The sequence below is a fragment of the Musca autumnalis genome, unplaced genomic scaffold, assembly GCF_047663935.1.
Source record: "Musca autumnalis isolate F117 unplaced genomic scaffold, ASM4766393v1 scaffold_4, whole genome shotgun sequence".
In the NCBI taxonomy this organism is placed as follows: Eukaryota; Metazoa; Arthropoda; class Insecta; order Diptera; family Muscidae; genus Musca; species Musca autumnalis.
This window is the reverse complement of record NW_027411977.1, coordinates 190904497-190926326: the sequence shown is the minus strand read 5'-3', so window position 1 is coordinate 190926326 and position 21830 is coordinate 190904497. Positions and strand designations below refer to the sequence as shown.

Genomic DNA, 21830 nt, shown 5'->3' with positions numbered 1-21830 from the left:
ACCGTCAAAATACCGTAAATCGGGGGGTACCGTTATATGGGGGCTATACCAAAACGTGGACCTATGTCCACAACTTTTGTTATATAAGTTTATTGACATTTAAGAACCCTATATGTCAAATTATAGCTACATCGGTCTAAAAATGTAGCTAAAAACGTCAAAATACCGCAAATCGGGGGGTACCGTTATATGGGGGCTATATCAAAACGTGGACCGATATAGCCCATCATCGAACTTGACCTGCCTGCAAACAAAAGACGCATTTTCCCAAAATTTCAGCGTCCTATCTCCATTTTTGTGGATGCTAGAGTGATTACCACAGACGGACGGACGGACGGACGTGCTCAGATCGACTTAGAATTTTACCCTGATCAAGAGTATATATACTTTATAGGGTCGCAAATGAGTATTTCAATGCGTTACACACGGAAAAACAAACTTAATATACCCTCCATACTATGGTGGAGGGTATAAAAAATTAAGTTTCAGTGTTTTATTTAGAAATGCACTTAAAACTAGAAAATAATTTGTCGCTTAGCCTCAATAAATATATTCTTTCTCATGATGGAATCTCTCAAATAAAACGCTTGCATTTGAATTAAAAATTGTGACAATATTGAACGGCAAGCGTTTTATTTGAGAGATTCCATCATGAGAAAGAATATATTTATTGAGGCTAAGCGACAAATTATTTTCTAGTTTTAAGTGCATTTCTAAATAAAACACTGAAACTTAATTTTTTTAAATTATTTTTTATTTTTAACTTTTTAGTAAATACATTTTTTGACCACTGAGAACAAAATTATAGTCAATTTTGGCCGTAAATTTAGATAAAAGCTTTAAAATGCCTGAAATCGTGTAGTACCGTTATATAAAGGCTATAACAAAACCAGGACTTATGTCCATAATTTTATATGGGGAAGTTTCTGTACCATTGGGGACTCCAGACGCCAAGTTACAGCCAATTCGGCCTAAAAATGAAGATAAAATCCCTAAAAAACTTGAAATCGGGTAGTACCGCTATATGGGGGCTATACCAAAACCTGGACCCATGTTCACAATTTTTGTTGGGGAAATGCCTGTATCATTGGAAATCTCAAATGACAGCTAATTCGGGCAAAAATGAAAAATGGGCCCATATTTATGTATTGTCTTCCAAATCTGAAAAGTGTGCAAAGTTTCAGTTCGATTGGTCAACTGCAACTGCGTTAAAAAAGAGTTACTAAATTTGAACTAAATCGGGTGGTACCGCTATATGGGGGCTATAGGAAAAGATCGACCCATATTCGATTTGGTTTCACGTTCATGTATTGTCCTCAAAATCTGAAAAGTGTGCAAAGTTTCAGTTCTATTGCTCAACTGCAACTGTGTCAAAATTGAGTTACCAGATTTGAAATGCAAGTTAAATAAAACACCGTTAAAACACTATAAAATGGACCAATCTTTGTTTTAATTTCATATTCATACATTGTCATCCAAATCTGAAATGTGTGCAAAATTTAATTCGATTGGTCAACTGCAACTGTGTTAAAAATGAGTTACCAGATTTGAAAAGCATGTAAAATTGAGCACTGTGCAACACTGTACAAATGGACCAATATTGGTTTTGATTTCATATTCATGTATTGTCATCCAAATCTGAAAAGTTTGCAAAGTTTTATTTCGATTGGTCAACTGCAACTGTGTAAAAAATGAGTTACCAGATTTGAAAAGCAAAATACCGGAAATCGGGTGGTACCGTTATATGGGGGCTATAGGAAGAAACGGACCCATATTGGTTTCGGTTTCATATTCACGTATTGTCGTCTAAATCTGAAAAGTGTGCAAAGTTTTACTTCGATTGGTCAACTGCAACCGTTTAAAAAATCAGTTACCTGATTTGAAAAGGGGGTTAAGTTAGACACCGTAACAACACTGTAAGAATGGACCAATATCGGTTTTGATTTCATATTCATGTATTGTCATCCAAATCTCAAATGTGTGCAAATTTTAAGTTCGATTGGTCAACTGCAACTGTGTGAAAGATGAGTTACCAGATTTGAAAAGCAAATTAGATAAAACACTGTAAAACAGTGTAAAAATGGACCAATATTGGTTTTGATTTCATATTCGTGTATTGTCATCCAAATCTGAAAAGTGTGCAAAGTTTAAGTTCGATTGGTCAACTGCAACCGTGTTAAAAATGAGTTACCAGATTTGAACTAAACACACACCGAAGCAAGTTAAATAAAACACTGTAATAAAAATCGTAATAATTTGTTAAAGTAGCTCAAAAAATTTGTCAGACCAAACCATTTGGGGGGGGGGGCCCCCGTGCCCCCCCCCCCTGCTTACGTCCCTGAAGAAGCCTATTGATTTTGGTGATGGTCGGATACTATTTAAGGGTCAGAATAGGCAAAAAACTTATTTGGAGAAAAAGGCAACGTTTTTTTCCAAAGCAAAAATCGCAGCTTCTATAAGGGGTATATCACAAGCAAAACCTGCTAATGAAAGAAGAAAATATCGCCTTTGCAACGATGTAACGTAGCTTGTCGTAGGTGGTCAAAAAACGAAGATATCGCAATAGCCGCTAATAGAACACAACTTTTCATTTTTCCGATTTAAGATATAATGACGAAAATCACAGCATAGGTTGGCGACTTTCCAAAAGCAAAGTCTGACTATGAAAGTAGAAAATCCCACCTTTACAATGATGCAAAGTAGGCTGGCGTACGTGGACAAATAACGGAGATATCGCAATAGTCGGTAATACATCCCATTTTTCAATTTTTTTGTAATCACGCCACAGGTCGCAATTTTAGTCCGATCGTCACCATGTTTTGGGTGTTGATGAAGGTCCCGGAGGGGAAGAAGCCTATTGATTTTGGTGATGGTCGGATAATATTCAGGGGTCGGAATAGGCAAAAAACTTATTTGGTGCAAAAATTAACATTTTATTTCAAAGCGAATATCTCCGCTTTTGTACGGGATATATCAAAAGCAAAACCTGTTGATGAAAGTAGAAAATATCACCTTTGCAGCGAGGTAAATTAGGTTGTCGTAGGTGGTCAAACAACAGAGATATCGCAATAGTCGGTAATGCATCCCATTTGCCGATTTTTTTGTAATCACCCTACAGGTCGCAAGTTTGATCGGATCCTCAGGTTTTTTGGGAGTTGATGCGGGCCCCTCAGAGGAAGAAGTCTATTAAGTTTGGTGGTAGTCGGATAATATTATGGAGTCGGAATAAGTAATTAGCTTATGTGGAGAAACATCAACGTTTTTTTTCGTTTGCGAATATCTCCGCTTCTGGTAGGAGTACATATTCCAATAGGAAAACCCGCCAATGAAATAAGAAAAGATCTCCTTTATATTGATGCAAAGTATGTTGGCGTAAGTGGGCAAACAACCGAGATATCGCAAAAGGCAGTAATATATCCAATCTTTCCATTTTTTGTAATCACGCTATATGTTGGAATTTTGATCGGATAGTCACGAAATTTTGGGGCTAGATGGGGCCCCACAGGTGGAGAAACCTATTGCTTTTGGTGATAGTTTTAGGAGTCGGAATTGGGAAAAATTCATGTGGAGATAAGCTTTAATTCTTTGTGAATATATCGGCTTCTAGTAGGGGTAATCCAACGGCAAAGCCTGTCGACGGAAGAAGAAAATATTACCTTTACATTGGTGTAAAGTAAGTTGGTGAAGGTGGTCAAACAAGGGAGATACTGTAATCACGTTACAGGTCGTAATTTTGATCGTATGGTCACGAAATTTTGGTTGCTTATGGGGGTCCCAAAGAGAAAGAGGCATATGATGTTTGGTGGTAGTCGGATTATATTCCATAAAAGAAATGTTTACCAGTGAAAAGCTTATGCAAAAGGGTAGTGGTGTAGGGTATCACATGGTCGGCCCCGTCCCGACTATAGCCTTTGCTCACTTGTTTAATTTATTTATTATTTACCCAATAAAGCTTCTGCTTTTTATTATTTGAAAATTAAAACGTTCGTGTTTTTATTTATCTCTTTTTCGAAACGCAATTTCGGCGCCTTTACAGTTATAACGTATAAGAGTATTCTATATTATAATTATTTATTATATTATATCCAAATTGTTCTTAAATAAATAAAACATTTATTAAACAAACATATGTCGAAAAATATTTTAATAGGTAATTGATCACAAAGGTACAGTATAATTCCAATAAAAATACTACTTATTAGAGGCAACCACAACATGATTTCTGTTGCTACCACGACATTGTATTGGAATATGATAGAGGTTACCATATATCTATAATATATATTTTTCTTTCAAAATATGGTGGCATGAATCATATTTTTTATCTGCGTGTATAGCCCCAATATAACGGTACCTCCCATTTTTAGTTATTTTGAGGGTTGTGGTAAAATTTTTTGATCGAACTACTTGAAATTTGACGTTTGATGTTCCCAGAGGTCACGGATCACCTCCACCAAAAATTTTCATAATTTGGCATAGCCCCCATCTGTTTACGGTTTTACCTAAATTTTCCCAGTGGTCACAAATTGTCTCCACCAAAAACTGTTAACAAAGGTCTATGTTTTGGTATACACCCCATATAACGGTACTTTCCAATTTTCAGTATTTTGAGGATTACCTTTTTGGCAGAAGTACCTGCAATTTGTTATTTGAAGCTTCCAGTTGTCACAAAACGACTCTACCAAACATTTTCAACATAGGTCAATGCCGTTTTTCGGTATTTATAGGGTTTTATATAAATTTTTTTCACCAAACTCCCTGTAATTTAACATTTGATGTTTCCAGAGCTCATGAAACATCTCCACCAAAAATTGTCAACATAGACCCGATTTGCGTTGTTTTTTGGGGATTTTAGCTCAAGTGTTTAACCGAACTAGCTGTTAATTGCCATTTGATGTTCTTAATGGTCACAAAATAATAATATCCCGACTTTCGTTGATTTTACGGATTTTAGCTCAAATTTTTAACCGAACTAGCTGTAACACTGTGACACAAAATGGAACTCAAAGTCTGGGGTGTGAAAAATTTCTTTTAGAGATGAAAGCGCTTGATTAGTTTACTAAGATCCCAAAAGGAAATTTTCGCCATAGGTCAAGTTTCTGAGATATCGCGTGATGAAGTTTTTGATTTTTTCCCTATAGTACTTGGGAAAATAGCTCCATATCTCTGTCTTCAGTCTTATCTTCAGTCAAATCGATTGGCGAATCTTTTTGTGGAACATTTCATTCTTCTAACTCAATGCCTTTAATGTCCTTTTCGTCCTTTATTTCTTGAAAGTACCACAAAATGAGATTTTTCAGCATCCAAATTTTCTACAGAAATGTTGCTCAGAAGATTTTAGGTACTCCCTCAAAAAAACTGTAACTGAGTTTCTCATAATTGGGAAAATAATTATTGAACAAAACAAAAAAAAAAAATTATATTTTTGAAAATTATGAGAAATTCAGTTATAGTTTTTTGAGGGGGTTTTCCGACTTAAACCACTATAACTTAGCCATTTGTTAACCGATTTAAACAAATAATAACTTGTTCTAAATATATTATTCGTCCTTTTAAAAGAAAGAAGGATCAATTGAAATCCGTTGTAAATTTGAAAATGTAAGAAACCCAGATTTTCACTACTTTTAGTGTTATAAAAAAATAAAACGGAGTTACCCAATCGAAATAAAGGCATTTTCGTTGTCCATGGATCCCGACACGATAGAATTTTGCATTACAACGCATGAATAATTTTCTGGTCAAATTTTGTAGCACAATGTCATTTATCGAAAAATATCCAAAAAAAGTCAATAAGAAACTTAAAGTCAAAATCGGGAGGCTGGATTTTCACGGTAGATATATGGTCCAGTGGACTTTTTTGCTCAGTTCAATCCCAGGAATCAGAAACGCGAAGGGCTCATAAAGGTTTTTTCCTTCCACACAAATCGCCCCACCCTAATAGGTATGTATGTGTTATTGCTTATGTAGACATCTGGGGAGCTTCTGAAATATTTACCAAAAATAGCTCTTGTAATGATGAAAACTTTAATAACAAATTTTCTTGGAGGATAGATCCGCTTATCTCAGTTTTTGAACCGGATATTCCGACATTAAAACCAATTTTTGAACCTGTTTTATGTAACCGAATAAATTTATATTTATACACGGTGCTCTTGAAATAATTTTAAATGGAAGGTGCTTACACCTCGGAAGTTTTTGCGGATTCTGAAACTACAATGTTCATAGATGAGAAAAATCAAAAAACAAAACAAATCGCCGGAGCGCTTTTTAAATAAATCGCGATAAAAATTGACATTTTTAGGGGTTGTTTAGGTTTTCACGATTTTGCTTAGAAACCGCAAGTCGAATCAAAATGGGACTAAAGAAAATGTTGTAGCTATGAAAATTCTTTACAAGATCGACCTTTATGATATTTTCGTAGTTTTTACCATTTTTGAGATATAGAAGTTCAAATTGGGACAATTCAAATTCAATTCACTTCTGTATCGCCCCCTATAAAACAATGTCATGAAGGGTGCGCCTTAACTAACTTTTGGTGAAAACCGCTTACACAGGGGAAGTTTTTGTGAATTCTGAAACAGCAATGTTCATAGATGAGAAAAATCCAAAAACAAGAAAAGATCGCTGTAGGGATTTTTAAATAAATCGCGGTCAAAATTCACATTTTTAGGTGTTTTATAGGTTTTCACGATTTTGCTTGGAAACCGTAAGTCCAATCGAAATGGAGCTAAAGAAAATGTTGTAGCTGTGAAAATTCTCTAGAGGACTGACGTTTATTATTTGTTCCCAGCCTGTACCATTTTTGAGATAAAGAAGCTCAGTTTAAATTTTTAGATTTTTTGTTAGGGTTTCGCGATTTTGCTTGAATACGGTAAGTCTTATCGATATGGGACCTGAGAAAATCTCAAAGCTGTGAAAATTCTCTACAAGACTGGCTTTAGTAACTTATCCTAAGTTGTACCATTTTTTAAGATATATGAGTTTAAGTTGGGAATTTGCAGTCATCAAATTGTTTTATAAGGGGGCGATACAGAATTGAATTTGAATTGTCCCGATTTGAACTTCTATATCTCAAAAACGGTAAAACCGACGAGAATACCATAAAGGTCAATCTTGTAGAGAATTTTCATAGCTACAACATTTTCTTTCGTCCCATTTTGATAGGACTTGCGGTTTCTAAGCAAAATCGTGAAAACCTAAACAACAGATAAAAATGTCAACTTAAATCGCGATTTATTTAAAAAGCGCTCCGGCGATTTTTTTTGTTTTTTGATTTTTCTCATCTATAAACATTGTAGTTTCAGAATCCGCAAAAACTTCCGAGGTGTAAGCACCTTCCATTTAAAATTATTTCAAGAGCACCGTGTATACCATTAAAAAGCTTATAGAGTTGTCAACAAGCTTATAGAGAACAAAAACAAAAAACAAAAAACGTTTTCTTAAACCGTTTTGCCATAGGTCTAAACTGTTTTACCACAACACCTCTCTACTGGCATTTGTCAATATTTTTATACCCTCCACCATAGGATGGGGGGTATATTAAGTTTGTCACTACGTTTGTAACTACTCGAAATAATCATTGTAGACCCCACAAACTATATATACAGTATTTTTTGCTTACCTGCACATTCAATAATTGCAGGACTTCTTGTGCAGGAATGTCCAAAATGCAGGAAGCTTAAATTCGCTTACCTGCCCAACAAATCAGATATCTTTAATATTGCTTACGTGCCAATGATGTGCAGCTATAAGCAATGTTGAAATAATAAAGTGAGAGTAATTTCATGCTCGGGAGAGAAAACGTTATATTTTTTACTTTGAATTCTCTTTTCTTGTGCTGTCTTTGTTTTGCACACTTCTTGTCAACACAAAATCAGAGTGGTTGAATTTTGTGCTTGTTTTGAGTTCGCAAAAAATTTCAAATTTTTTTCTTGTGCAGTTATATACAAATTCTACAACCAAATTAAAATAAAATCACCAATATGTTGATGCAGCAATGTCCAAAATGCAGCTATTGAATGTGCAGTAAAACATAATATATTGAAAGGAATCTAGAGAATAGTTACCTAAAAATGATTTTTGGTCAGGAAACGCCAAAATGCAGGTATGAATGATGCAGGTAAACAGAAATTACTGTATTCTTGATCATCGTGCAATTATACATCGATATAGCCATGTCCGTCCGTCTGTCCGTCTGTGGAAATCTCTTTAGCGTCCGAACGGGTTGACGTAGGTGGATGAAATTTTGGGAAAATCGATTATATGTACGTAGGACTTTTGGTATTGAAAGCGGGCTATGTATATCCACGCTTTCGTATAGCCCCCATACAAAATGACGTGTGACGCGTCGTCGTTTTTGTAACATAACATATTTTGTCGGAATTTGTAACATATTTTTCCCATTTAACCACAGAATTAGTTGTAATTTGGTATTTTGTGCCTCCAGAGACCAAAAAACATTCCTACCATGGTTGGTTTATATAGGTTCACGTTTTGGTATAGCCCCCATATAACGCCCCATATAAAGTACGGGTCATTTTAATATATTTTGAATGTATTAGTCCCATTTGACAACAGAATCGGTTGTAACTTTGTATTTTGTGTTTCCAGAGGCTAAGAAAAATTTCTACCATAAAACGTTTATATAGGTCCACAGAATTGAATTTGAATTGTCCCGATTTGAACTTCTATATCTCAAAAACGGTAAAACCGACGAGAATACCATAAAGGTCAATCTTGTAGAGAATTTTCATAGCTACAACATTTTCTTTCGTCCCATTTTGATAGGACTTGCGGTTTCTAAGCAAAATCGTGAAAACCTAAACAACAGATAAAAATGTCAACTTAAATCGCGATTTATTTAAAAAGCGCTCCGGCGATTTTTTTTGTTTTTTGATTTTTCTCATCTATAAACATTGTAGTTTCAGAATCCGCAAAAACTTCCGAGGTGTAAGCACCTTCCATTTAAAATTATTTCAAGAGCACCGTGTATACCATTAAAAAGCTTATAGAGTTGTCAACAAGCTTATAGAGAACAAAAACAAAAAACAAAAAACGTTTTCTTAAACCGTTTTGCCATAGGTCTAAACTGTTTTACCACAACACCTCTCTACTGGCATTTGTCAATATTTTTATACCCTCCACCATAGGATGGGGGGTATATTAAGTTTGTCACTACGTTTGTAACTACTCGAAATAATCATTGTAGACCCCACAAACTATATATACAGTATTTTTTGCTTACCTGCACATTCAATAATTGCAGGACTTCTTGTGCAGGAATGTCCAAAATGCAGGAAGCTTAAATTCGCTTACCTGCCCAACAAATCAGATATCTTTAATATTGCTTACGTGCCAATGATGTGCAGCTATAAGCAATGTTGAAATAATAAAGTGAGAGTAATTTCATGCTCGGGAGAGAAAACGTTATATTTTTTACTTTGAATTCTCTTTTCTTGTGCTGTCTTTGTTTTGCACACTTCTTGTCAACACAAAATCAGAGTGGTTGAATTTTGTGCTTGTTTTGAGTTCGCAAAAAATTTCAAATTTTTTTCTTGTGTAGTTATATACAAATTCTACAACCAAATTAAAATAAAATCACCAATATGTTGATGCAGCAATGTCCAAAATGCAGCTATTGAATGTGCAGTAAAACATAATATATTGAAAGGAATCTAGAGAATAGTTACCTAAAAATGATTTTTGGTCAGGAAACGCCAAAATGCAGGTATGAATGATGCAGGTAAACAGAAATTACTGTATTCTTGATCATCGTGCAATTATACATCGATATAGCCATGTCCGTCCGTCTGTCCGTCTGTGGAAATCTCTTTAGCGTCCGAACGGGTTGACGTAGGTGGATGAAATTTTGGGAAAATCGATTATATGTACGTAGGACTTTTGGTATTGAAAGCGGGCTATGTATATCCACGCTTTCGTATAGCCCCCATACAAAATGACGTGTGACGCGTCGTCGTTTTTGTAACATAACATATTTTGTCGGAATTTGTAACATATTTTTCCCATTTAACCACAGAATTAGTTGTAATTTGGTATTTTGTGCCTCCAGAGACCAAAAAACATTCCTACCATGGTTGGTTTATATAGGTTCACGTTTTGGTATAGCCCCCATATAACGCCCCATATAAAGTACGGGTCATTTTAATATATTTTGAATGTATTAGTCCCATTTGACAACAGAATCGGTTGTAACTTTGTATTTTGTGTTTCCAGAGGCTAAGAAAAATTTCTACCATAAAACGTTTATATAGGTCCACATTTTGATATAACCCCATAGGACGATATCTCCCGATTTTCGGTATTTTGACGGTTTTGGCCTCATTATCACACCGAGATGGCTGAAATTTGGTATTTAGTGTTCGTTGGGGGTATGAAACTTTCCTCCAGAAATTTGTAGGTATAGGTCAACGCCATCATATAGCCCCCATAGAACGGTACCTTCCGATTTTCGGTATTTTGAAGGTTGTGGCCACATTAATCCACCGAAATGACTGAAAATTGTGGTGGAGGTTATAAAAAGTTCGGCCCGACCGAACTTAACACTTTTCTTACTTGTTTTTGTCTCAAAACTTTTCCACAAAAATTGTCAATTGTCAGGACATGTGTAGGCCGAACTATCTGTAATTTGACATATGAGGTTCCCAGTGGTCACACAATTTTTCCACCAAAAATTGTCAAAATGGGTCCACACTTTAATATAGCCCCCAAAATAAAGGTGGCGACCAATTGAAAAAAGTTTGTTGATACATTTTCTGACCTTACTTATCTGCACTTAAAATTGTGGACAGGAAAGAAAGCTAAATAATATTTATTTTATGGTGGAGGGTATAAAAATTTCGGCCCGGACTCACTTAACGCTTTTTTACTTGTAAAATTTTCATTTCAATTTACAATTTTTCTGCAAATACTACTGAACCGATTTTCCCAAAATTGTCAAGGATGGCTCCCGAGAACATATTTTATTGAATTCCAGAGGGGGTGGGGTACCTTCCTTATCAGATATTTAAAAAAAAAACAATACTTGAAAAAATTACGCAATTATTGGTTTAAAAATTTACGGATTAATCGACCACGCCTGTTTTTATACCCTCAGCCTTTAGGCTAAAGAGGGTATTTACACTTTGATACGGCCAAAAATGTGCCTCATCGAAATAATGGTTTTAGACCCCAAGTATGTTTGTACGATATCCGTTTCAGACAATTTTGAGTCGATCTAGCAATGTCCGTCCGTCTGTCTGTCTGTCCGTCTGTCTGGCTGGCTGGTGCGCACGATAACTCTCGAACGGATCAATCGATTCGGTTCAAATTTTGGGTACCGAAATATTTTGTCTAGATTTGATTTAAGTTCGAAGATGGGCCATATCGGTCCACTCCTTCAGGTACCTCCCCCACAAAAGTTCAAAAATGTTCGGAAAAATTGTCCGCACGATAACTCTTGAAGGGAGTAACCGAATTAGTCCATACTTTGCATATCGTGACATTTCTACCAGACATAGATCAGGTTCCAATATGGACCCTATTGGTTCACTCTTTCGGGTACCTCCCACACACAATTTTGCTTAAGTGCAGTTTAAGGCCTGCTCTCGAATCGCTTTGATTTTTGTTGCAGCCACTTGTATTCACTACCCCCATTACGACGATATAATTTTTTTCAGGAGCAAGTCCATATATCCTCAGAAATCAGCACGAAAACCGCAAACAACCTATATAATACCATGTGTCGTAGTTGGTCGATAACTCTCGAACGGATCAACATATTTGGTTAAAATTTTGGGTCTTTCAATATTTTGTCCAAACTTAGTTTAAATTCGAAGATAGACCATATCGGTCCACTCCTTCCGGTACCTCCCCCACAAAGGTTCAAAATTTTTCGCCAAGATTGTGGGTATGATAACTCTAGGAGGGAATAACCGAATTGAGCCAAACTTTGCTATTGGTAATATTACTTTCAGGCATAGATCGAGTTGTAATATGGACTATATCGGTCCACTCATTTGAGTACCTCCCACACAAAATTTGGAAAAAGTATAGTTTAACAACTCCTCTCTGATCTTATTAATTTGTGACGCAGCAGGTTGCACTTGCGGCTCCTGTTACGACGATGTAATTTTTTTTCGTGGGAAAGTCCATACTTCCTGAGATAATGACCCAAAAAGTCCAGAAAATCCTACCGGCACCACCTAAACTGGCTAATGTGTAAAATAACCCTTTAAGAGAGAAATCAATTTAGCTCAAACTTTTTAAATTGAAAAGTAAAATTGTAATATATTTAAAATTCAGAAAATTAAGTACAACATATTTAATTATATAGTCTGTAAGGAAAATATCCATAGACTAATAAAGAAAAAAAAATATTTCCTACAGATTTGTATTAGGTCCGAATATGTACTACATCAGATCACTCCTATGGGTACTCCCTACCCAAAGTTTGGAAAAAATGCACTCGTCTTGGATCATTCTGAATTTTGTTACAACATGTAGTTTTTTGCAGCCCTTTCCATTCGGGAAAATTTTCCCAACAACTAAAAAACGTACAGAAGTATTGTGTTAACTTTTTTCTTCGGGTACGTGGCTGAAGGTATATCTCTGTCGGCTAAGCTGACTGATACTTTCTTACTTGTTTAATGTTATCTCCAATACAACTAAAACTATTTCCATTAAATTGGCAGCAAAAGCTCCATGTGTGCCGTCCCAATGTATATTTTATGAATTTCGGAGGAGGTGGGGTACTTTATTTTAAACACTATATGCATAAGCAAACTTATGGGTTTCAGCATAGATTTTGGGAGACAATGGGGTTGTGTGTTCGCCAGGTACATATTTGGAACCAAATTTTCGGACCACGTCCACTGTTTAAATATGTTATATCTTGAAAACACATGAAAACGCCCACTCTTTTCAATACATCGTGTACTTCCACACAAAATTTCGGATAAGTTCACATTAAGGCCTGCTCTTGGGTCACTTTGATCTTTGATGAAGCAAATTGCATTCAATGACCCCCTTTACGATGGGACAGGTTTTTTTAAGGGCAAGTAAATACCTTCTGAGAAAACAGCCCAAAACCTGTAAAAAATCTGGCTGGAGAGCACGTAAATCTCGAACTGGTCGACCGAAGTGGTCGGAAATTTGGCCTTCGACATATTTTGTCCAAACTTAGTTTCAGTTCGAAGATGAGCAATACCGGTCCACCAGTTCCAATACTTCCCCCCAAAATTTAAAAAAATTTCACTAAAATGGTTTGCACAATACACTTTCTTGAACGGGGTAACCAATTTGGTCCAAACTTTGGATCTTCTAATATTGTGTCCACATTTAGTTTAACTTCCAAAAATGACCCATATTGGTCCTCTCCTCAAGGTACCTTCCCTGCAAAAGTTCAAAATTTTTGTTTAAGTGCAATTTAGGGTCTGTTCGAAGATCCTTTGGAAATGTATACTGATGCTATTCGTTGCGGTCCTGTTTACAGCAATATTATGTTTTCCGTGGACAAGTTCATGCTTCCTGGCCTACTGGTCCAAATTTTATACGATGATCTACTGAAATGACTTATGGGTGCGATATCTACGAAAAGAGAAGACTCCCAAAATAAGATTCACTTTCATAATGGACTAAGTCGGTCCATTCCTTCAAGTACCTCCTCCGCAAAACTTTTGAACTTTAATCCCAATTTACATTTTTGTCTGAAAGTTCAAAAAGGGTCTCAAAATTCTGCAAATACCCTAAATACATTCGATCTGTCCGTAAATGAAAGTTTCAATTCACATAGGCCGAGGGTAGATCTCTGTCGGCAAAGCCGACTGATAGTTTTTACTTGTTTGGGTTGGGTTTTGAACGCTTCAACAGCATCTTCTAGAAACGAAAATCGTTGATAATGCCGTTTTTTCTTAATGTGCGGTAATATAAATAAGTCAATGGGTCCCAATCTGGGGTGTACGGCTGATGACCCCTCAATTCTTAATTTTTGTCAAGTCAAAATAGAACTGGTTTGAAGCGATGTGTGTCATGGTACACAAGGGTTCGTCTTCTCTTATTCGTTTTTATACCCTCCACCATAGTATGGAGGGTATATTAAGTTTTTTTTCCGTTTGTAACGCATTGAAATACTCCTTTGCGACCCTATAAAGTATATATATTCTTGATCAGGGTAAAATTCTAAATCGATCTGAGCCTTTCCGTCCGTCCGTCCGTCTGTGGTAATCACTCTAGAATCCACAAAAATGGAGATAGGACGCTGAAATTTTGGGAAAATGCGTCTTTTGTTTGCAGGCAGGTCAAGTTCGATGATGGGCTATATCGGTCCACGTTTTGGTATAGCCCACATATAACGGTACCCCCCGATTTACGGTATTTGGACGTTTTTAGCTACATTTTCAGACCGATTTGGCTATAATTTGACATTTAGGGTTCTTAAGTGTCAATAAACATATATAATAACAAATTGTGGACATAGGTCCACGTTTTGGTATAGCCCCCATATAACGGTACCCCGATTTGCGGTATTTTGACGTTTTTAGCTATATTTTTAGACCGACTTAGCTATATTTTGACATTTAGGGTTCTTAAGTGTCATTAAACTTATTTAACAAAACTTGTGGACATAGGTCCACGTTTTGGTATAGCCCCCATATAACGGTACCCCCCAATTTGCGGTATTTTCACATTTGTAGCTACATTTTCAGACCGATTTAGCTATAATTTGACATTTAGGGTTCTTAAGTGTCAATAAACTTATATAACAAAAGTTGTGGACATAGGTCCACGTTTTGGTATGGCCCCCATATAACGGTACCCCCGATTTACGGTATTTTGACGTTTTTAGCTACATTTTCAGACCGATTTAGCTATAATTTGACATTTAGGGTTCTTAAGTATAAATAAACTTATATAACAAAAGTTGTGGACATAGGTCCACGTTTTGGTATAGCCCCCATATAACGGTACCTTCCGATTTTCAGTAATTTGATGATTTTACCTACAATATAAAACCGAACTAGCAGTAATTTGACATTTGAAGTTCTTAGCGGTCACAACACCTCTCCATCAAAAATTGTCAACATAGGTCCATGTTCGGATATAGCTCCCATGTAACGGTACCTCCCAATTTTCAGTAATGTGGCAATTTTAGCTACAATTTTTAACAGAAGTAACTGTAATTTGATATTTGAAGGTTGTAGTGGTCACCACACATCTGCATCAACAATTTTCAACATAGCCCCAATATAACGATACTTCCCGATTTTCGGTACTTTGAGGATTTTACTTAAAATGTTTAACCGAACGTAGGTCCATGTTTTTGTATAGCCACAAAACAAACCTCCCGATTTTCCGTACCTTAGCTTTATTTTTTGGACGAACTTTCTGTAATTTGTTCATTTAAGTTCATATTTTCGTATAGCCCAGATACCTCCGAACTAGCTGTTAATGACATTTGAAGTTCCCACGTTATGTACCGATTTTCGATATTTTGAGGATTTAACCGAATTAGGAGCTATTTGACATTAAAAGCTCCCATCAAAAACTGTCAACGAAGACCCATGTTTTATTATAACCCCTATATAACAGTACCTCCCAATTTCTAGCCCACCAAAAATTGTCAACAGTTAGATAAAGGCACCATAAAAAAGGACCTCCCGAATGAAGCATTTTATGTACATTATCTGACATTTTAACGCACTCACTTAAAGTTGGGGACAGGAATGAATATTTTATGGTGGAGGGTATGAAAAGTTCGGCCCGGCCGAACTTAATGCTTTTTTACTTGTTCGAATTCCACCGTAGACTTCAGGCAAACAAATTGACCGTTCTACGTGCCAAATGGTGTCGCCTAGTCCCGAAATTTATCTGGAAGCCCTAGTAGACTTGGTAGGTTTTAATTTTGCATTAAGGTTTCCCAGTGATACAGAAACTTCTCCACCAAATGTTATGGACATAGGTCCACGTTTTGGTACAGCCGCCATATAACGGTACCTCCCGATTTAAGGTATTTTGACGTTTTTAACTACATTTTCTGTTTGAATTAGCTATAATATGGCATTAAGAGTTTTTAGTTGCTACAAAACTTTTGCACAAAAAATAGTGGAATAGTCAGAATGCTGGAATAGTCCTGTAGGTGCATACTTTACAATGTTTGTACTTGTAAACTTACATCACCTTTTCTTTGAATTTTAAATTGACAGAAAAATACTTTTTTCTTTTTGAAATTATAATTTTCAGTTCTTGTATTTCATTCGAACCAAATATACGTTTTGTTACTTTTTTTAAATGTGCCTTTGTTTCAATTAAAAAACACATAAACCTCACATATTAATTGGTGACCTCGCGTTTTAAATCGTTGAATACAAAAACCAAATACAAAACTAGTGTAATAATGCCCTCGGAAAATTCGGATCAATTAGCAGATGGTCGGAATGAAAATTCTCAAGCCCGTAATGTTGCTGCTTCTAGTGTCCACAAGCTGCCTCCATTCTGGAAAGAAAATCCAAAACTATGGTTTATGCAGGTTGAAGCTATTTTTGCAATTTCTGGTATAACTCGCGATGAGACCAATTTCCAATATGTTGTAGCCAATATCGATTCAAATTTTCTTCCTCACATTTGTGATATTTTGGAATCCCCTCCTGCTGATGGTAGATTTGTTGCCGTTAAAAATCGCCTTATGGAAACATTTTCCGAATCTCAGGAATCAAAACTCCGCAGACTGCTGAAAAATCAAGAATTAGGAGACCAAAAGCCATCGCATTTGCTGCAAATTATGAAAAACCTTGCTTCTGGTCAATTAAATGACGCTGTTCTCAAGACACTCTTTTTGGAACAACTTCCAGAAGATGTTCGGTCAATTTTAACAATAAGTCAAGTAAGTGATTTGCCTTCGTTAGCTCTGCAAGCAGATAAGATCATGAGCCTACGTTCGCCACAACTTTATGAAGTAACTGCTGCAGCTGGCAATATTGATCTGACCAAAATATCCCGTCAAATTGAAGCTTTAGAAAAGAAATTCAACAACTTTTCTAGAAACCGCTCTCAGACTCGTTCGGACACAGGTAATAACAGCAAGTCGCGTAACAGAAGTAAGTCACGACGCAGAGACTGGTGTTGGTACCATAATCGGTTTGCAGAGAAGGCAACAAAATGCGTGTCCCCATGCTCTTTCTCAAAAAACTAGAGGACCACTCGGAAGTTGCGACAATTCCAGATTACAGTGGTATCTCGTGTCGCCTTTTTGTTAAAGATAAGCTTTCCAACAGAGATTTTTTAATTGACACCGGAGCCGATGTGTCTGTAATTCCTCCGAGCTTCAAGACTTCAAAAACGTCAGACTGTGGTATTAAAATTTTTGCTGCAAATGGTTCTTCAATTCGTACTTTCGGTCAGAAAATTATGCATTTAGATTTCGGATTACGCAGAAATTTTTCTTGGACCTTTATTATAGCAGATGTTACAAAACCCATTATTGGTTCTGATTTTTTAAAACATTTTCATCTTCTTCCTGATCTTAAGCGTAAAGCATTGATTGATGGCAAAACTAATCTGCAAGTTTCAGCGAAAATTTCTAAATCTCCGTCACTAGGCATAACAACTTTGGTGAAAAATGAATCTGTGTACAACAAATTGTTAATGAAGTATCCAGAAGTCTATCAAGCCTCCACTCTTCCTGGAATTAAAACGGAACATGGAATATATCATCATATTGAAACGACTGGACCACCCGTACAACCCTACTTGAGTTAATTTGAAATTTTTAGCTACATTTTCGGCTATTCGAATAGTGGCCCCAAAATAAAATCACCCCAAACGTGAAGTTCGAAATTGCCCCAAATTCGAAGTACACGTGTATTATGAAGTTTGACCCCAATATCAAAAAGAAAAATTGCCCCAAAATTGGGACTATTTTTCATTATGCATTTTTACCCTAAATCAAAAAAATCAATTTCACCCCAAAAACAATGTTTTTAGATTAAAACTATTATTGTGTCTTACTGGTTATCTGCAGTAAGGACTTAAGTAAAAAGATTTGTATAAAAAAATAGAAGTAGGACTATTTGATATGGATATTAGCGTCAGAATGGTTGAAGGGATTGGTAGGGTTAATGAAAAAATCGCGCGATTTTTTTCGTTACCACTACCGATCCCTTCAACCATCCTGGCGCTAAGCTCCATACCATTTTATTCATAAAAATATTATAACGAATAAAATTATATGGATATTAGTTGATTTTTTTCATGATGGTGGCGAAAAAGGTCGGCATGGGAAACATAAAATTGCACAATTTTTTTATTTCCCATGCCGACCTCTTTCACCACCATAGCGTAAATATCTGTATCTGACCTAACTAAGGTTAAACCCAAAGTATAACAAGTAGGAAAAGAGTTAAGTTCGGTCGGGCCGAACTTTTTATACCCTCCACCACAAATTTCAGCCATTTCGGTGGATTAATGTGACCACAACCTTCAAAATACCTAAAATCGGAAGGTACTGTTCTATGGGGGCTGTATGATGGCGTGGACCTATACCTACGAATTTCTGGGGGAAAGTTTTGTACCCCAAACGAAGACTAAATACCAAATTTCAGCCATCTCGGTGTGATACCGATACCTTCAAAATGCCGAAAATCGGGAGATATGGTCCTATGGGGGCTATATCAAAACGTGGACCTATATAAACATTTTATGGTAGAAATGTTTCTTAGCCTCTGGAAATGCAAATACAAAGTTACAACCGATTCTGTTGTCGAATGGGACTAATACATTCAAAATATATTAAAATGACGCGTACTTTATAATACAAAGTTTATATGGGGCGTTATATGGGGCTAATACCAAAAGGTGGACCCCTATAAACCAACTTTGGTAGGAATGTTTTTTGGCCTCTGGAGACAAGAAATACCAAATTACAACCAATTCGGTGGTAAAATGGGACAAATATCTTAAAAATTCCTTAAAACGACGACGCGTCACGAGTCATTTTGTATGGGGGTTATACGAAAGCGTGGACCTACATAGCCCGCTTTCAATACCAAAAGTCCTACGTACATATCGACGCCTCCAAACAATAGTATGCTAAGTCGACTTAGCATGTTTTCAAGTTCTTTACATTTTTATATTTAACGTCCTTGAACTTAAATTCTGTCAAATTTTGGTAATGATCGGACAATCCGAACAGAAGTTATAAACAAATATTTCCTTAGCATAGTACTGAAGGTCAAAGAAATTTTCAAACTTTTAGAGCTTGTCCTGCAAAACTCGCTTTTCAGAATTAGCAAACTATTATTTGGAGGTGTCGAACGTTCTTTAACCCTTTCGGTGATTCTATGCCATATGGCATAACCAGTTTTTGAAGCCCGTTGTAAGGCAAAATACTTATGGGCATTATTTTTCTTAATAATTTTGTATTTTTCCCTGAAGTGTTATCTAAAAATAATTCGACAAAAAATTTTGATTGGTGGACCCTATACATTGTTATGTCTCAAAGAGCAAGCGCTCCTCGTTCGATTTAAAATTTGCACGAAAATACCATCTTATAATTTTATATATTTTATTAACAAAAATATTTTTTTTTGTTAACTTTTTGTATTTAATTTAGTAGACAATCATTGCCTTAATAATTAAAACGAAAAAAAAATCCGAAATATAGTTCAATGGAGCTGCCAGATTTTTTATATTTCATACTATGCCATCTGGCATAGATTTTTCCCAACGGAAATGTTTCACTTTGTTTGACTCCCAGATCTTCTATTGTAAAACCCCTAGATCTTCTATAAAAAGACCTCCAGATCTTGTATAAATAGACCTCCAGGTCTTCTATAAGAAGGCCTCCAGATCTTGTATAAGTAGACCTCCAGGTCTTCCATACGAAGACTTCCAGGTCTTCTATAAGGAAACCTCCAGATCCACCATAGGAAAACCTCCAGATGATGTATAACAATTCTTGCAGATTTTCTAAAATAACTCCTCCAGATATTATATAAGATGGCCTCCACGTCTTCATCAAGCTGACCTCCAGCCCTTCTATAGGATGACATTCAGGTGTTCTATAAGAAGTCCTTCCAATCTGCTATATGAAGACATTCAGGTCTTCTATATGAAGTCCTCCAGTTTTTCTATAAGGCCTCAAATCTTCCATAAGAAGACCCTAGGTTTTCTATAAGAAGACCCTAGCTTCTCTATAAGAAGACCCTAGGTTTTCTATAAGAAGACCCTAGGTCTTCTATAAGAGGCCTTAAATGTTCTAAAAGAAGACCTCCAGATATACTATAAGAAGACCTTCTATGTGAAGACCCCCAAATCTTCTCATAGTAGACCTCCAGATATTCTATGAAAAACCTTCATGTCTTCTATAAGTAGACCTCCTGGTCTTCAATGAGAAGATCTTATGCTTTTCTATAAGAAGGGCCACTGCTCTTCTATAAGAAGACCATCTGGTTTTTTATAAGAAGGTCTCCTGCTCTTCTACGAGAAGACGTCCTGCTCTTCTATGAGCAGACCTCCTGATCTTGTAGAAGAAGACCTCCTTCTCTTCTATAAGAATACCTCCCGCCCTTCTATATGCAAACGTCCTGCTCTTATATGAAAAGACGTCCTGCTCTTCTATGAAAAGACGTCCTGCTCTTCAAGAAGAGGACCTCCTGATCTTGTAGAAGAAGACCTCCTTCTCTTCTATAAGAATACCTCCCGCCCTTCTATATGCAAACGTCCTGCTTTTTTATAAGAAGACCTCCTGCCCTTCTATATGCAAACGTCCCGCTCTTCTATCTGAAAACATCCTGTCCTTCTATGAGACGACCTTTTGCTCTTCCAGTAGAAGATATCCTGCCCTTCTATGAGAGGACCTTCTGCTCTTTTATGAGAAGACGTCCTGATCTTCTATAAGATGACCTCTTCCTCTTCTATAAGGCCTTCTGGTCTTCTATAAGATGAAATTTAATTAAAAACTTGAATTTTTAGTTTTGTTTTTTTTTCCTTTAAATACATTCTATGCCATATGGCATAGTGCCCAAAAACCACTTTTCCAAACAAAATGTTAAAAAAATAGTTTTCATTATTCATATAGTGGGCTTAAGTATATATAAAATTGGAAAAATGTATTTTTCAGATCAAAAACAAACAAGTAAAAAAGCATTAAGTTCGGCCGGGCCGAACTTTTCATACCCTCCACCATAAAATATTCATTCCCGTCCCCAACTTTAAGTGAGTACGTTAAATGTCAGATAATGTACATAAAATGATTCATTCGGGAGGCCCATTTTTATGGTGCCTATATCTAACTGTTGACAATTTTTGGTGGGCTAGAAATTGGGAGGTACTCTTATATAGGGGTTATAATAAAACATGGGCCTATGTTGACAGTTTTTGATGGGAGCCTTTAATGTCAAATAACTCCTAATTCGGTTAAAAAATTTAGCTAGAATCCACAAAATATCGAAAATCGGTACATAACGTGGGAAATTCAAATGTCATTAACAGCTAGTTCGGAGGTATCTGGGCTATATGAGAATATGAACTTAAATGAACAATTTTTGTTGCAGAATTTTTGTTGACTTTTAAATTTCAAATTAAAGAAAGTTCGTCCTAAAAATAAAGCTAAGGCACGGAAAATGGGGAGGTTTGTTTTGGGGCTATACAAAAACATGGACCTACGTTCGGTTAAACATTTTAAGTAAAATCCTCAAAGTACCGAAAATCGGGAAGTATCGTTATAATGGGGCGATGTTGAAAATTGTTGATGCAGATGTGTGGTGACCACTACAACCTTCAAATGTCAAATTACAGTTAGTTCTGTTAAAAATTGTAGCTAAAATTGCCAAATTACT

At 36.1% G+C, this 21830-nt stretch overlaps 1 protein-coding gene across 1 annotated transcript; it reads left to right on the top strand.

Moving 5' to 3' along the window:
- The first annotated feature begins 16390 nt into the window (after positions 1-16390).
- Positions 16391-17751, top strand: LOC141403201 (uncharacterized). The gene is made up of 3 exons (XM_073985381.1): positions 16391-17090; positions 17186-17301; positions 17521-17751. The coding sequence occupies exons 1-3, from the start codon at positions 16391-16393 to the stop codon at positions 17749-17751; spliced, it is 1047 nt and encodes a 348-aa protein (XP_073841482.1).
- The last annotated feature ends 4079 nt before the right edge of the window (positions 17752-21830 follow it).